The sequence below is a fragment of the Oratosquilla oratoria genome, chromosome 4 (assembly GCF_046742065.1).
Source record: "Oratosquilla oratoria isolate Oo_2021 chromosome 4, ASM4674206v1, whole genome shotgun sequence".
Taxonomy (NCBI): domain Eukaryota; kingdom Metazoa; phylum Arthropoda; class Malacostraca; order Stomatopoda; family Squillidae; genus Oratosquilla; species Oratosquilla oratoria.
The window spans coordinates 81,399,555-81,417,765 of NC_134780.1; the positions used below are offsets into that span (position 1 = coordinate 81,399,555).

At 42.0% G+C, this 18,211-nt stretch overlaps 1 protein-coding gene and 1 non-coding gene across 2 annotated transcripts in view; both read right to left on the minus strand.

The window, feature by feature from the left end:
• Positions 1–10,111: 10,111 nt before the first annotated feature.
• The window catches only part of LOC143024572 (dynein axonemal heavy chain 7-like), a 377,264-nt gene continuing 369,164 nt past the window's right edge, over positions 10,112–18,211 (minus strand). The window contains exons 77-79 of the mRNA XM_076183383.1: positions 17,837–17,974; positions 11,342–11,485; positions 10,112–10,984 (exon numbers count right to left, since the gene is read on the minus strand). Coding sequence (XP_076039498.1) covers positions 10,778–10,984; positions 11,342–11,485; positions 17,837–17,974 — 489 coding nt within the window. The 3' untranslated portion in view covers positions 10,112–10,777. The remainder of the gene's footprint in view (positions 10,985–11,341; positions 11,486–17,836; positions 17,975–18,211) is intronic.
• Positions 14,912–14,993, minus strand: TRNAL-UAG (transfer RNA leucine (anticodon UAG)). Its single transcript has one exon. It is a non-coding gene; the product is annotated as a tRNA-Leu (tRNA).

Below are 18,211 nucleotides of genomic sequence, written 5' to 3' on the forward strand. Positions count from 1 at the left end.
AAAAAAAATATCATTAAGAAAAAATCTAAAGTCTACAAATAAACTCTCAGGTACAGATTGAACGGTGAGTCCCCTGAAGGTTGGACGTTTCAGCAAAGGCACTTACTGAAATGAAAGGTGAGGAGAGTGATGGAGAGACAGACAGACAAAGATAATTGGACGGTGCAGTAAAGGCAACGACTGATGTGGAAGGGGAGGATAGTGGAGGGAGGGAGGGAGGGAGGGGGAGAGAGAGAGAGAGAGAGAGAGAGAGAGAGAGAGAGAGAGAGAGAGAGAGAGAGAGAGAGAGAGAGAGAGAGAGAGAAAGAGAGAGAGAAATCGCCAGAAAACTGAACGATGCAGCAAAGTCAATCACTGATGTGAGAGGTGAGGATGGTGGAGTTGGAAAATAATCAGCTAGCGGTAGACATGGTAGCGGATGGAGTGATGACAGACACTACCATCATACACCGGATGACTAAAGAATGGCGGGAGTGGTATGGAGAGAATGGCGTCATCAATAGCATAAGCCGAGGCGGTAACCGTAGTGGAACAGGTGTTCCTGTATGAGAGCGAGTTCTGGCCACCAGGGGACGTAGAACGCTGGGCCAGGAGGTGGAACTAGACGATCTCCTTGATGCAAGACTTCTACATGATAAAAACAGATCACCAGAGAAAAATATACGAATAATGTGAGTGTAAAGTAAAAGATGGGCAGGAATCTGCCGAAATGGCACTGGTATGACAACAGAATGGACAAGATGGCTATCTTACTTCAATAGTAATGTAAAGAGAAGAGAGAAGAGTATGTAATCAACAGTTGCTGACAAGACTATCATATGAAACACCAAGTAAAGACGGAGTCTTTATTGGTACGACATTTCGTTTGTTAGACCTTTATCAAGAACCTGATAAAGCTGTAACAATCGAAATGTTGTACTTATAACGGCTTCGTCCTCACATGGTGTTCCTTTTGATAAAAGAAAAGTGACAAGAGCAAACACCCGGTGACAGAACAATACTCCAGACAGCTGAGAAAAGGAGATAAGGTGGAACATCAATGTATGTTGGAAACATAAAGGATTGCAATGAGGATATGGAGCGAGACGGGATAGGCAAAAACAACTACGATCAATAAGTAATGAGAAAATGTCAGGAGAGACACTATTTATTTTCATAAGCTTACAAAACTTTGTCTCCTTCAAAATAATTGCCTCCCGCATCTACACACTTCTGCATGCGTCTCTCCCAATCCTGGAAGATCTCCTCAAAGTCCTTTTTCGGTAGTCCCTTAAGGTAACTTTCCGATGCCTCTTTCAGCTCCTCTGTTGACTGGAATCTGGTTCCCCTGAGGCTGTCTTTCATGCGTAGGAACAGGAAGAAGTCGCAAGGGGCTAGGTCAGGGCTGTAGGGTGAGTGTTGTACCACTTTCATTCCCCTGTCGGCCATCCAGGTGGTCACCAGCGTAGACTTGTGGCATGGGGCATTGTCCTGGTGGAACCACCACTGACCACTCTTCCACTGCTGAGGCCTCTTCTTCCTCATTTTCTCCCTGAACCTTTTCAGAACAGTAAGGTAATATTCCTTATTGTCGGTTTGACCCTGAGGAATCCATTCAATGTGAATGAGCCCCTGGGGGTCAAACAAAAGGAATGACCCATGGCCTTCTCTTGTGACCTGCTCATCTTTGCCTTTATGGGTCTGGGGGAGGTCGCGTGCTTCCACTGAGCGCTCTGACGTTTGCTCTCAGGGTCGTAGGTGAGCACCCAACTCTTGTCGCAAGTCACTACCGTATTCAGGAAACCTGAATCAGCCTCTATCATTTCGAGTATGTCAGTGCAACATTCCACACGAAACTGCCTCTGATCGTCGGAGAGGATCTTTAGCACGAACTTGGCACAGACTTTGTGGAGCTTCAGATCTTCGGTCAGAACTATCTCTACTGTGCCAATACTAATACCAACAGCTTCAGATATCATCCTCACAGATATTCGACGGTTTTGCATCACTAACCTTTGCACTTCCTCAATGTTTTCCTCCTTGCGTGCACTTTTCGGTGCTCCAGATCTGGGTTCATCCTCAACCTGTTCATTTCCTTCAGAAAATCTGTTAAACCACCGATTTAATCTTGCTTGGCTCATCTGTTCATCCCCATAGGCTTCCTTTAACATTCCATAAGCTTCTTGTTTGGTTTTCTTAAGTTTAACACAAAATTTGATGGCGTAACGTTGCTCCATGTTTCCCTGCATCTTGACAAGTGTTCACAGATCGGCAAACCGAATCAGACTGGTTCCACCACGTTCACCGCTGCACTCAGACCTATAAATATAGAAAGTTGCCAGTTAGTCATTTTATAGAATATATGTATGTGTACTTCACCATGAAGTAGTATTTTGATTAAATCATATTTAATGTCTCACCTGACATTTTCTCATTACTTATTGAACATATCTCGGAGTCCATCTGCATTCAAAGCCCTATTCACCTCATCCATCCACATTTTCCCCCATTATCCTTTCTCAAGCGAACTTCCTCCACCTCTCTGCTTTCCACATCCTTCTAGTCTTTCCTGGCTCATTCTTTCCATATACCCAAACCACCTCAGCATTCTTTATTCTATTCTATCCGACAGCTTCCTCCCTACACAAATTTTCTGTATCTCCCCCATTTTCACTCCCTTATTGTTACACTTATATTAGAAACCATCTCGAAAACATTCCTTTCCTTCCTCTCTGTCTCCTTTCCAAGTCTGCTTCATTGAATACCGTGAGTATAATTTTTCCTTCATACATTTTTACATTCATCCCCAAATACCTGTTTCTCATAATAATGTTTACTTCACCCAAACATTCAATGGCTTCCTTTACTCCAAACCAACTCTTCGATCGACCGCCACATGCGATCCTTTGTACTTCTCTTACTTCCTCAATCCTCCCTCCCTTCACACTCACACTGAACCTGTCATCATCACTCCATGTACATCTCATCACTTTACCTTAGCCCATGTCCATTTGTAATTTTCTGTTCTCATATACCCTTACAAACTCAATCGCTAACTTTTTTAGTCTCTTTAGAATCAGCCACAAACGCAGTGTCATCCATACCCTCTATTTTCACATACCACTTCCCAACCTCTGTCTGGCCCTTTTGCATTTAAGCCCCATACCAATTCATCCACATGCACATTGAACAACCATGGCAACATTACACAACCCAAGCGCAACCCGACATTCACCTTATACCATTCACTCTATTGACCATTACACATGCCCCACTACTTGTTTGTAAACTTTTGACAGCATTCAATAGACTTCACGTTATTTCATATATTTGTATCGTGCTCTTCAAAGCTTCTGTCAAAACTATCAATCGCCTTTTCCAAACCTATGAATGTCCCAAAAGTATTCATACATTTTGCTAAATACCTCTCACGTCTTACCATAAATATATAATCGACACACGCTTACCCTAACCTAAATCTATTATCCACTTTCATAATCATTCTTCGGTACTTTTCAAATTCTGTAAGATGGACAACAAAGTTTCCAATTTTCAAAACCCGCCAACCCCCTCATTTCCGTCAAGAGGTGCAGACCTTTGTTGAAAATTAACCTTTATACCACAATTCCCCTCTTTAAAGATTTATCTTGAAGAAAAATCAAATCAAATTGGGAAAATATTAGGCTACGTTAGATTAAGATTGGTTATTAGGTTAGATTAGATCTAAGATTTTCAGAGGCAATTTATGGTATACAGAGTAATTAATGACACATTTATAAATATAAAATCACGTGAACAAATATATCCTATACGATACAGCGTCTAATATTTTCCAGATTTTATTTTGGGATAGTATCAATACTATTATACGAAGAAATTAATAGTATAAGAATACTTTGCGACAGTTATTTATAGACATGAAAAATATTGTAACGTTCTAAATACGTTAATCTATATACCAAGAGCTTTTTCCTCCCTATAAGAGGGGTAGCTAAGTCAAAGGCACGTACCTACTCCCACCCATTCCACTCCCGTCCAAAACCCTTTCGTCTTAGCTCCTCATCCCTGTATCCCGTCCACTCCCCTGGATCTGAAGCAGTGTAGCAAGACATAGCACATCCACAGCAAGGCCGCTTCATTTAATCGGAGACCCCCCCTCCCTGCCCTCTCCATCCCCTCATGACGTACATGGTGGAAAGAATATCGCTGTCCGAGCTGCAGGTTATTTTCCAATTTTTACCCAAAACTTAGTCATCTACCGATTCCGAGGCAATGGAAGAGCAATACAAGAGCGTTGAAATTCCGTTTTTCGTTTATTGAGGTAAAAAATATCAGCAGGGGGGATGATTTTACCATACATATTTCTTGGGACGATTTATCACTTCAAAATACTTAAAATATTAAAGAATATTAAAAAAAAAAAAAAAAAAAAAAAAAAAAAAAAATATTATAAAATATTAAAAATTAATATTAAATATTAATATTAAATATCAAATATTAAGCCATCGACTCCTAAAGGTATTATCACACTGAGCTATTTTTCCTTCGACTGCTGGAGCAGATTCGCAGCCTACAATTTTCCTCCAACATATCAAATGACATTCTATTCACCGTCGATTAATTGAAGGTTGGAAGAAAAATAGATCTTTGCGATAACGCCTCCTGAATACCTCACGATAAAAGTAAAATTGTCTAAAACTTCCATAATATCGACACACCAACCTGCCGTTCTGTTGTTGTTGTCGTTCCTTAGACTGTCTGGCCGAGCAGTCCCGTCTCCCTGAGCGCCTTGGCTGGGACGGGGTTTTTCCCACAAATCCCTTATATAGTGTATATTGTGTTGTTGGTGTGCGCGACTGTGTACAATGCAGTCTTCCATAATGTGTTGAATAGTATGGGGTGAAGTGTTACATCATGGGCAAATGTCTGCAATGCAGATCCATCCTTATCTAGTAACTTAGAAGGGATGGATGGTGACCGCATCGCAGTCTGGGGAGAGAGGATTCTGAGGGATGGATATCAGGGGGTCTGGCATGCAGCAATGTATTGTCTTTCAGTTTGTTGATGGAAGAGTGGGTGATATGATTATGGATATGCTTCTGGAGGCTGGTGTCTGGCGGTTGTGGAGGAAGAGAGTATTTGTATGTGATATAGGCATTTGGGTGTTGTCTTAATGTTTCTTGGCGTGTGTGGGTGTTCTACTATGCAGTGTAGTGGGTGTGCTGTGTTTGTGGAGGCTGAGGCAAGTGTTTGTGTGCCCTTCATGTCAAAGTAATTCTTGACTTTGAGGACTTTCGTTTCATGGTGTAAACGGTCTGTAGGTGTTGTAATTGTGTAGCCTGTCATTGTCTTTCACGGTTTGTTTTGTATGGTCTGAAGGGTGTTGTGATGCGTCTTAGTGAGATTATGGGACCATGGCGCAGGTCCTGGTGTGGTAGCGTCTTCGTTGTGGGACCAACCCCAAGAGTTGGGAGCCAACAAGCCACAATATACTCCTGCCACCGGCTCTCATGCAGGTGTCACCGATCCCTGCGGTTCTCTTTTACCCAAAGCCGTTTCAAACGCCTGAATTTTGATTTAAGCCTAAGCAAAGGTGGTGGATGGGAGTGGAATGGGTGGAAGTGGGTGCACGCCTTTTGATTTCGCCACCTCCCGTATGATAGGGAACAAACCTTCGATATATAGATTGACAGCAAACTGAGGGACAGAAGACGCAGCACAAAGCAAAGGCAGGCTTCCTGTTGCGGAACTAAAGTGCAGTTTGAACTTCTTTCACCTGAAATGTTTCTAGATGGACTACCTCAGGGTTTCTGAGAGAGAAGTTCAAACTGTATTTCGATTCAGCGACACGAGTTTGCCTTTGCGCTGCGTCGCCTACGTCACGGTTTGTGATTAGTGATTAGAGTACGAGTTCCCGTGACTCCTGCAAGGATTATAACGTAGGAATGTTCATAAAGAATGGACTGCATGAAAATGATCCAACCCTACATGCGGTCTATGAACCGGGTACTACCAATACTAGTTTCAAATCAACTAAGTCATTCTAGAATTGTAAATAAATTAAACAAGGATACATCCCTTCACTCCGAAATACACCCTGAGGGGACCTGTATATAATCCCTTCCAACTTCAATGCGCTCTCAGTACCCTAGTACAGGTAAAAAATGAGATTGGAAATTTCAGTAGGCACTCTTCGCGGCCTAAGAATCATCCAGACCATCATCCAGAGGGCTTGCTCAAGGAGACCGTGAGGAATGCCATCGTTGTATGAGTGATATGGCGTGGCCACTGATGTATGTTCTCTATTGATGATGAATGGGGATGATAACAGTGTACTACTTATTTACTTCAGTTACTCCTTAACATTACTTATTTTCTGTGATACACTATCTTATACACAGAGGAACGCTCAGGGATAACTACAATCTAACTAAATTTTGAGATTATTGCCACTGTTTATTCTGTCGGCCGAAAAAATCTTAAGATCTATGTCAAAGTGATAAAACTAAAACTGAGGATACCAATAAATAATTCTTTAATGACCGACAGCTTTAAGGAGACATCACATGCATATATATATATATATATATATATATATATATATATTATTCAGATATTCAAACCTAGAAATCAAAAGGCAACTAGGAAAGGTCTTCAGAGTTATAGACTTAATCCTAATATCAAGCGCTAAGGATGTTTGAGCAAGAAGACACAGGTCTTTTTCAGACTTTTGTAATCCTCCATCCGGCTGTATGGATACGTCTGAATGTTTTCGGTACAGTGTCTTGCAGATGTTCATGGGGTACCACTGGAGAGATCCGGTTTCAAACCAGGACGCAGTCCATGGTGTCAATATGAGATAAGAACTCCCTTATCACCGAACATCAGCAAAGATACTACGTTGACGAGACTGGCCTCTCTGTTCACTAAACCGTCTCCGAAACGAGACTCCTGCAGTTTACTGGGAGAAATGGGCACCAGCTAAAGTCAAGTTTCTCACTCACTCCTGTAGCTGTATAGTAGACCCATGTAGTCCTTTGCTGCTGCCACCAATTACTCCCACTACTGTCTATCCTGTGTCGCCCACCAATCCTCCAGCCCCTCGATGTTCATAAGCTCTAAGTTGTTCTTCATAATGTCTATCCACCTCTTAGGCCCTGTTCACACTAGTTGTTTGAACCACACTGAAACCGCGGCGGTATCGCATTGTCAATGGAAAAAAATGAGCGGTTGTGTGTGAATGCCTCTACCGACTTACATTGTAATTGAATCGCCGATGTTCAAACCGCTCTTCATCTCACGCGCAGCGGTGCAGAATGGGACCAGAGGGGCTTTGGATCTGTGAAAGCTACTATTCCCTCCTTGTAGTGTCATCTTCTTTATTACAATTCTTACCTATGCTGAGAGCAATCTTGCTGGGGAACGACTCCCCACTAAAGTAAAGGTGATGTGGATAGGAGAGGGGGGTGGCCGGGGTCTAAATTCGAGGCACCCTCCCTAGTCTCTTCCTCATGTGGAGGGTGAGCAGGGTGGATCCTGAAGAGGGCTGCTCAGTCGCGCCGGATGCTACCGAGATCTGCATGGCCACCCCCATGAACAGGGCACAGTTCAAGTGAGCGGAAGCAAGCTTCGGAAACAATGGGGTCCCTATGGGTCCAGACTCCCATTTTATTTCATGTCTGACCCCCTCGGCTGAATAAAAAATCACCTAAAATTAGACAGAATAAAATCTGTAGGGGTCATCATAATGAGGAAGCTGGGAATAATCGATGTGATTCTGCGACACAAGACTTCTGAGGGGAAGAAATGAAAGAACATAAATAAATAAATTAATAATGAAATAAATAAAATAAACAGGCAAATGAATGAAAATATATATAAGTAGTGTACTGTACACCATGATGGCATATTACATTGACAATAAAAAGAAGATAAAGAATAAAACCAAAGCCCTTTCCCCTATTTAAGGGAGGGTGACCGAGGCAACATCACCCACATAACACAACCATCCAACCCAGGTGCCTTTCCAACTTTCATCTCTTTTACTACTACATGTATCTCTCCTCTGGTTGCGCTGTGTCTTGTTTCGTTGCTTCTGACCCGGGCAGTGGACAGGAGGCAGGGATGCCCCTTCATCCACGAGGAGATAAAGTAAGAGGGAAACAATGGTGGTGCATGAGAGTGCAATGGGTGGGAGTGGGTGCCTCACTTCGATCTGGCTACCTCCCTTATAAAGGGGATGAAGCTCCTAGTACAGATATATGTATATACATACATATATATATATATATATATATATATATATACATATATATACATATATATATATATATATGTATATATATATCTTTAACAATAACCTTATTATTCTCCTCCCCATCACATTCTCCTGATATCTCACACAACTACAGGTAAAACATTCCTTTACATTCAACAACTCAATGAAGTACTCCGCCCGTATGCTTCTCACTTCCATTAACAAAAAAGCAAATAATAATTCAGACAAAATAAAACATACAAAATATAAACAAGTTTAAAAACGGGGACTCCATTCTCCTGCTTTTCTACCCTGAATTGAGTTCATATAATAATTACACAAATAAATAAATAAAATTCAGTGAGTAGGATATCGCACTGACAAGGGTTAAATCTAGTCTTTGTTAGAACAAGACGAGGATACATAAACACAACATTTCATTTTGTGATGATAATATTCGCAGTCCTTTTCCAATACTATGTATACTGTAAACTATACAAAATACAACAAAATACAGTTGTTATATTTCATCTATACATTTCCATCAACCACTAAGTATAATTTAGCCACTAAGGATATGTATTCTATATCACGTCCCGTCACAAAGGCCACAGATATAAGAAGATCCACCTTCATAAAGCTTACAAAGGGTCCTTAGAAAAAAAATCTTGGCTCTGAGGAAGGTGTCTACTGAATAGGATACCAGTATATATTCTATTCTAGTTGCTAATAATGCATTTTATCAGGTTTGGCAATATATGATTAGAGTTAAACAGATTAGACCTATCTTGACTAGTCGTTAAACCTCACTAATACCTTTGAATATTCCATTTATCTATTTATTTGCTTATTCACTCTATCATTATTTTCTTTAAAATAGGGAGATTTATCTAGCTTAGGCAGAGGAACTTCTCGATTGGGTTAAATAAACTAAACCAAAATAAACTCCAAGTTAAACTCAGAGTTAACTTCCAAGCGTCAACAATATCACTGCAAGAACGAGTTAGGGCATGAATATCATCCTTCATAGTCGTCCTTAAGCTACAATGACGTCAGCCTCGGTGACATCCTCTACGTATTTTATTCTGGCTAATACAGAACGGTATTATTCAGTTGAGGGACGGGGAAGGGCAATCTCGGGACAAAGCGTGAGTTGGGGGGGGGGGGGTTTCGGTCGACGTGTCCTTGCCCAGTCCTCTATCTAAAACTTGCATCCCATGTAGCAACTGACAAGAATGTCCAGCCAAGCGTTTCTATACCGGACGAGGCTCGCCCGTGAGCACGCCCTACAGTCTGTACCCTGTGCGGCCCCTGAACGGAGTTCTCTATATTTTCTGCCGTAAGGGTTTTATTTACCCTTAAACGATACATCGATTAAGACCCTTTGCGACGAGTAAAATCCCCTGGTGTCGCAAAGACGAAGATATTAGTTTACATACAAAGATACGATAACCAAAACAGATGACAACAAATGTTTTAACAACAAATCCTAACCCAACAATAACAACAACAATAACCGTATGATTGCCAGAACAACAGCAAATTACAGCTCGATACTACAGCTACAAAAACCTCTCAATAACTACAAGAATAACAGTACTCAGGCTATTACATAACAAAACCAAATGGAAATGAAATGTTACAGTAGATACTATAACAATAATAACATCATGGCCTTACTTTTTATTCACTTATGTATATACCCATTTGCTCGTTTTGTATTTAACTGTACCACCATCGACAGACCCATTACTCAGATTACAAAGACTACAAAAGAAAAGAAAAAAATCAGTTAGAAAAAACAAAAAAACTAAATATTCATCATACTACTAGAAGTATGTACTACGAAAACGATAACAATAACATAACCTTATCTCTTCTTTTTTCCTTTGCATTTGCAACGTCATCATCAACGTCACGACTGTGACAATCCTACTCAGCGGGAATTTCCTCCTTTCGATGTTGTCCTCCTCAGGTCGAGGCTAAAGGTCTTCTACCAGATGACAAAAGACAATCACGGGGAAGGATCGTGTATAAGATGCAAGAGCATGCAGACTTCATTCATACGTCATTATTGTCTGGAGGATTCGAACAGTCCTTCTGGATAAAGTTGTCATGGCACGGCTCAAATTATATTGCAGATTTCACATGATGCAGTGCGCAACTTGTTCTTTATGAGACGTAGTACTCGTTTTAAACTGCGGACTTCATACGACGCAATATTCGACTTCATTGCGGACTCCACAAGACGTGCTTGGCTTATATTACGGACTTCATACAACGTAACATTCGACTTGCAATGACAACTTCATACGATGCAGTGCTCGACCTATATTTTGGACTTCGTACGATACAGTCGTCGACTGATATTGCGGTCTTCACAAGACGCAATAGTCGGTATACAATGAGGACTTTCACACAACGCAGTGATCAACAAATATTAGATGTGCTCGGCTCATATTGCGGAATTCACACGACGTAATTTTCTACTTATATTGTGGACTTCACACAACACGGAGAGGATCCGCGCTGGGAGATCACTTAGTCGGACAAGGACAAGAGGAGTCCTACGCCGCGAAGGATCCAGTGATCCTGCGGTAGGTGGGACGGGATGGCCACGCTGATGACGAAGTTCGTCGAATGCCCCGTGGTCGTAAGGTTGCCTTTCCTCTCACTCGTCTTGTACACAGGGCACAGGTAGCGGCCCTCGTCTGGGATGTCCTCCCGGACCATTGGCTGCAACCAGATCTGGTCAAGGGAAGAGAAGACTGAGAAACACGAAATTGTGGATATATTAAAAACGCTGTCTCCCAAGATTTCTCCGGATCAACTCTGGATCGAAAGTGTATTTCTTACTTTTTCACACATGGAAAACCAAGAACCTGGGGCTGCTAACCTCCTACCACTTTCGCCCGGTGACATAAAAAACAGTCCTACACTCAAATAACACATACAAAGAATCCAAATATTCTCTCCAAAGAGATCTGTGGATGGTACCGAGGACCGTTGGCTGTCACTGTGGGGCTGAGGGCCTCCCATTTAGTCAAACACGAGGCAACAATTAAATAAATCTAAAATATAAATTACTCCTTTGGGACTCCTTACCGGTGGCATGACTTCGTGGAGTCTCCGAGGCTGAGCTTCTTCGAGGCGACCGAGCTTCTGGTCCCAACGGGCGCCCTCGATGTAGAGTCCGTTGATGTAAGTTCCCGAAGAAGGCGCTGGGGAGTCCTCGTCCACATCGACCATCTACAACATGAAAGGTTCTCTCGATGTCACGGGGCCCATATTCCATACATACATGTTGTCCCAATAAAATGTGCGCACACTTTGAAAGACACTAAATGAAACATTTTTTTGCTTTAAGCTAAAGAATATGTAATGAAAAAAAAAAAAAAAATGTCATTTCCCCTGGCCCAGTCTCGTTCCTCAACCCTCAGCGTACATCCAGTATTAATATACATTTAGTTGATTGTTATGTCATAGAGTACATTTTCTGGGACATCGCATCTAATGACAACAGTAAATCTATTCTAACAATATATATATATATATATATATATATATATAATGTAATAAAGTGGTGGAAGTCAACCACCCTCGGGTTTCAGGCCCTGCTGTAGAGGCTCTGTGTCTTGCTGCATTGCCTTTGACCAGAGTAGTGTGGCGGATAAGCTAAGATGTTAGGGAGAACGGATTTATTTCTATCGTTATATATATATATATATATATATATATATATATATATTTTTTTTTTTTTTTTTTTTTTTTTTTTTTTTTTTTTTGGACACCATCCTTACAAAGGGAAAAAGGTCTTTTGGTGCATGTGATTCACCATGTACTTGGATCACGTGTTGGACTCGTGATCGACAACTATTACCCTACCGGAAGAGCTTAGAGCTCATATATGACCGATCTATGGGTAAAGCTGTGACCTTGCACACACACACACACAACTCCCCGCCCACGAGATGTTTAGTAACGACCCGCAGCGCAGCGATACTAAAATAGATTCAGTCCTGGGCGGGATTCGAACTAGGACCGCCGTGTGTGTGTGTGTGTGTGTGTGTGTGTGTGTGTGTGTGTGTGTGTGTGTGTGTGTGTGTGTGTGTGTGTGTGTGTGTACAGTCACTAGAAAAAAATTGACCCATCCAAATTTTTCCATGATACAAAATTAGAATTCTTTTGTCTGACAACCTCCTTTTTATCTTTTCAAGAAACTTAAATAAATGTGTGCTAAATACTACATAGGAAAATATAACACGTACTCGACAAAAATCATACTGATGCTGTGAGAACAGATATGTATGTGTACATGTATATATGAATAAATGTATGTACAAATGGCCTTTTTATTTTCCTTCTAAGGAGGATGGCCGAGTCAAAGAATACCTCGATTTTTTTTTTTTTTTTTTTTTTTTTTTGCGGGAATCTAACGCTCCATTGACGACATGCGGGGCCCTACGAGCATAGAGCTTTGTATTACAACTAGATAAACACACACACAACGTTCGTAACCGGATTACCAACATACGCTTCTAGTCCACATAGTGACGTCACAAGCCCATGACATCATGAAGTGACGTGGCAGTGCTATGAGACATGCGGACGGCGACGACAGTACGAAATGTATTTGATATCCCGTCTGCAATAACCAGCGCTTCTATCCTCGAGGGACAAACACAGCGTCGAAGAGATGGAGACGCCGAGGTGACGGAGAGGCTTGATGGCCTAAATGCGTCGACGGTCCCCCACGAACTCCTTGTCCCGCTGCGACAGACGATTTGATTCCACAGAAGGGGACGACCTCCGAGTCGAATTGACTCTGCATCGGTCGCGACCCCATGGAGGTCCTCCTCCTCCTCCTCCTCCCGCTTAGAACTGGTTTAAGTGGCGTGTTGTTAACCGGGAAAGGGAGGAGGAGGAGGAGGAGGAGGAGGAGGAGGAGGAGGAGGAGGAGGAGGAGGAAGAGGAGGAGGGTTACCGGGGTGAAGGGGGTTGGAGGGAGTTGCATAAAGGAAGGAGATGGAGAGAACTCCCGAGGTCATTCGGCCTTGGTGACACCATCATCACCATGGCAACCCGACCTGTGTCTTGTTCTCTTGGCGGAAACGGGACAGGTACAGGCTGTGCCTACGTCTCGGTCTCCATTTCCGTCGATTTATTTACTTGTTTGTTTGTCTGGTTATGGGTTTTTTTGATGGGTGTCTGTGGCTACCCCCCTTGTAGGGGGAAAAAGCCTGTGGCTTATTCATCCCTTGGCTGGCTACCTTCCTTATATGGCGAACAAGCCTTTTGGTATACAGATTCATTTATCTATTCTTATTCACGTGTTATTCATTCCGTACTTGAATCACTCACCCTGCTGGGGGGGGGGGGGAGGAGCGGTGTGAGGAGGAAGGAAGGAGATAAGGAGGAGAGATAAAAAAGATAAAAGGAGAAAGGTTATAACAAAGAATTACAAAGGCAGAGCATGCCGACAGGAGACCTTTTGGTCCATATCTAGGTCGGATGATGATGTCCACGGTCTAATCATTCTCTCCGGTTAACACCGGACTATTCTATTCAGCCAAGGACACTTCCAGCAGTCACTCTTTAACCCCTACGCTCGTGGGTCACCCGGCAGGTGAGTAAAATAACTTGGAACCAGACAGGAAATTTAAAACAATTTTAAAAATTAATAGAAAAAATAATTGATAGAATAAAATTAAAATTAGATCATTAAAATAGAAATAAAAATAATTATATAAAAAAGTAAATAAAAATAATTATTTAAAATAAAATAAATTAAATATAAATTAGATAATTAATGTAAAATAAAAACAATTATCTAAAAAGTATATAAAAATAAATTCATTTGTTAAAACAAAATCTATTCAAAATATAAAATTAATTTGGCATCAGTCATAATAAGAATCTCAAGTTAACGACGTCATAGTTACGGAGATGAAATGATATTTGCACCACGTGACCCCACCACCTGCTGATTAAAATCGTCTGGCGTCAACCATAAGAAAACATATCAATATCGCCATTACAATGAATGAAACAATAAAAGTTTTCGTTATACACTGCAAAGGTGTGTATGTGTGTGTGCGTTTGTGTGTATTTTCCTAATTATCGTTTCAACAGCGATACAGAGATATATTGACAAGATTGTGTGTGTGTGTGTGTGTGTGTGTGTGTGTGTGTGTGTGTATTCACCTTTCACCTTGGTCTTTCGATCACGTGTTGGACTCGTTATCGACAGCTATTTCCCTCCCGGAAGAGAGCTCAGAGCTTGTATGACCGATCTATGGGTAATGCAATGTGTGTGTGTGTGTGTGTGTGTGTGTAAAACAGTAATAATAATAATGATCGGTTTATTGAGTTAACAACGATACAAAGATACACTAAAAAAATACAATTTGTGTGTGTGTGTGTGTGTGTGTGTGTGTGTGTGTGTGTGTTTTCGTGCGCGCACATGTACACCCCCTCCATCCACTGGTACTTTTGGTGAGGACCCGGGAAGAGGATGAAGAGAAAACGCGTAAACAAACTAACGACCGCGGCTGAGGCCTTGGGACGGAGCCTCTCTGCGGGCGCTGCGGGGCCCGGAGGCCTATGCCCCGCGCCCGCGAGCAAGCGACGTCAGCGGCCCCGAAGTGGGTGGCCCTGCCACGTGATGCAAGATTATGGCAGCGGTGGGATTCGAACCCACGCCTCCTCAGAGACTGGAGCCTAAATCCAGCGCCTTAGACCACTCGGCCACGCTACCTGTGCTTCTCTATACAAACAAAAGGGTATATAATAACCGCCATTCCATAGTCTATGGTATTCGAGACGTATTCATTTCCCATTAGGAAGAGATACCCAAGGTTGAAAACTTATTACTTAGTCTAGAGAAGGTTATTTCGGCTCTTAACCCTTTTCCACCACCAACTCCACCAACTCCACCACCTCCTCTCCCTTTTTATTTCCTCTAATTCAACTTCCCACCCTCCATCCTCCTCCCTCTCCCTCCCTATCTCCTCTCCCCAACTTTCTTTTCTCTTCCTTCCCTCCTTCCCTCTTTCACCCTCCAATATGATGGTCCCCGGATCGAGTCTCGCGACGGCCGGGTTGATTATAAGTATTTGAAAGATTTCACTGTTACGGATTATTTGTTCCACACACACACACATATATATACATATATATATATATATATATATATACACATACATGGGTGTCTGAGTGCGCGCGCGCGCACATACTTGCATCTATATGCGAGATAGTGAGTGAAAGGTTTCACATGTATGTATGTGTATATGTATATATATATATAATGTATATATATATATACAAATATATATATATATATATACATGTGTGTGTGTGTGTGTGTGTGTGTGTGTGTGTGTGTGTGTGTGTGTGTGTGTGTGTGTGTGTGTGTGTGTGTGTGTACGCGCGCGCATAGTTGGATATATCCGTACGGGTACGTCTACGTACGATATAGTGAGTGGGAAAGAAAGTAAAAGAAAAGAATGTACGAAAAAGAGCGAGAGCTTTCACTTCTCCTTTGATGCCGCCAGGCTATTTCATTTAACTCCTTAACACTAAACCCCCCACCCCCCCGTGGTGCCAAATGCCAAAGATCGCTGGCACCCACACCGCCCATTCTATAAACAACCACAGACACGGTTGACCATTTTGGCACCGGCAAGGCTTTTCCTCCCAAGGTACTTCCCACTGTGCCAATCGCTTGAGACAGTTCGAGGCTTCGTGGTTCCTTTTTGTATTCTCCTTTTTATTATCTTATCTATTCATTTTTCTTCAGTGGCCTCGCTAAGGGCCACACGGTCTCCTGCTGGCTTCCTTTTCGTTGTCCTCGCCTATGTTGGGCCTTCCCTATAGGATGGCAGTATACGTTTTGATTCTTGTTGTCGCCAAGTGATTTTATTCACTCCCGTGGCTCCCCCAGTAATGGGAGGGTGGTAGACAAATGGTTGTCGACCTTTTTCACTCCATTCCTTCCTCCCTTTCTTGTATTCTCAACATTTGCGTGGCTGCCATTCATTTTGCTCCCAAATCCCATCCCGTCCCAAAATAGTTAGGATAAAAGCATAATAATGTATCTATCTATATACCAGAGGTTTTTCCCTCATTATGAAAGAAGTAACCAAGTCTAAAGGCACTCCACAATATAAATATTATAACAATAATAATGATAACAATAATAATAATAATAATAATAATAATAATAATAATACATACATATACCAAGGCTTTTTCCCCCTTTCAAGGGAGGTAGCCAAAAAGGGAAAGGCATAAAAACACTCCCACCCATTTCATCCCTAAATACATTCCATACCCCTCCCACCCTCCCTCTCATTTGAGCACCTCCAGTGTTATAATAATAATAATAACAATAATAGTAAAATAATGATGAGCTTTTGCTTTATTACACAGCTGACAATCATAATTATCTTTCTGCAAGGACGAAGTGATTTTTTTTCCAGATTCCTCCCATCATATAGAAATGTATAACATGTAACAGGAGGCCATGACCTGGTGTTGTTATATCTCCCCCGCCCCCAGGGTCAAAACCTCAGGGTTACAGTATCGCTCCATGAACTCCTTATGACGATTTTACCTTGGCTCTGGCTACCGCCAGGCGATTTTATTCATCTCCTCGGGACCCTTTCGGTGGCGAAGGTACACACACACACGGCCGCACGGGCAGAGTGCCCACATCGAGGCATGAGTTGACGTTTTCGTAAATGTCAACCCCCCCACCCACCCACCCCCACTGCTTTGATGGCTTGATCGAGAGATCCAGACTAATCTGTTAATAACCAGCGCTTCTATCCTTGAGGGGAATATTCCACCGAAGAGGTGGAGTCGTAGTGGAGGTGGTCAAAGGATTGAAGGAAGGATGGACATCACAACATAAGGTCTGCTGGTGACTTTTTTTTAATTGAAAATTAGGCTTCACTCATTTCACTCATGATGCGTGACTGTGGTCCGTAAGGATATCACTAGAATCACTTATAAGGAAAATAGCCAAATCAAAAGGTACACACCCATTCCCCACCCATTATATTCCCATCCATCATCATTTCCTCCCGCTCATCTCAGCTCTTCATGGATGACGGGTCATCCCTGTATCCCACCCACTGCCCTGGGTCAGAAGCAATGCAGCAAGACACAGTACAGTATATCCACAGCAAGGCCGCTTCATTTAATCGACGACCCCTCCCCCTCTCCGTCCCCTCATGTGGAAAATAGAGAAGACGAGATGTTGTCATACATATATAAATATAAATATATATATATATATATATATATATATATATATATATATATATATATATACATATATTATACAAATATATATATTGACATATATATATATGCATATATATATACATATACGATATATATATATACATATATATATATATACATAGAGAGAGAGAGAGAGAGAGAGAGGGGGGGGGGTTAGTCAACCTGTAAGTCGGGAAAATTCAGAAAATGAAAAAAAAACATATATATATACACATACATGCGTGCATACATACATACTGTACATACATACACACACACATATATATATATACAAGAAGAGCACTGACTCACCTCGAAATTGAACCAGAGTTTGTCGATCTCGAGGGCGTGTGCCCTGGCGTGGTTCTGAAGGACCCCCGTCAGGAAGGACTGCGTGAAGAAGAAACCGCTCAGCCAGATGACCCTCGGCTGACCCTTCTCGTACCACGTCTGCGGGCGAAGAGGACAAAGGCTCAAGACTCGAAGCACCGAGGACAAAGACTCGAATTCTCGAGGACAGGTGCTCAAAGTCTCGCGGATAAAGAATCAAGGTCTCAAGGACAAATACTCAAAGTCCCGAGGTCTCGAAGGACAATTTCTCAAAGTTTCGAAGATAAAGACTCAAAGTCTTGAGGACAAATACTCAGTCTCGAGGACAACGAATCGAGGTTTCGAGGTCAAAGAGTC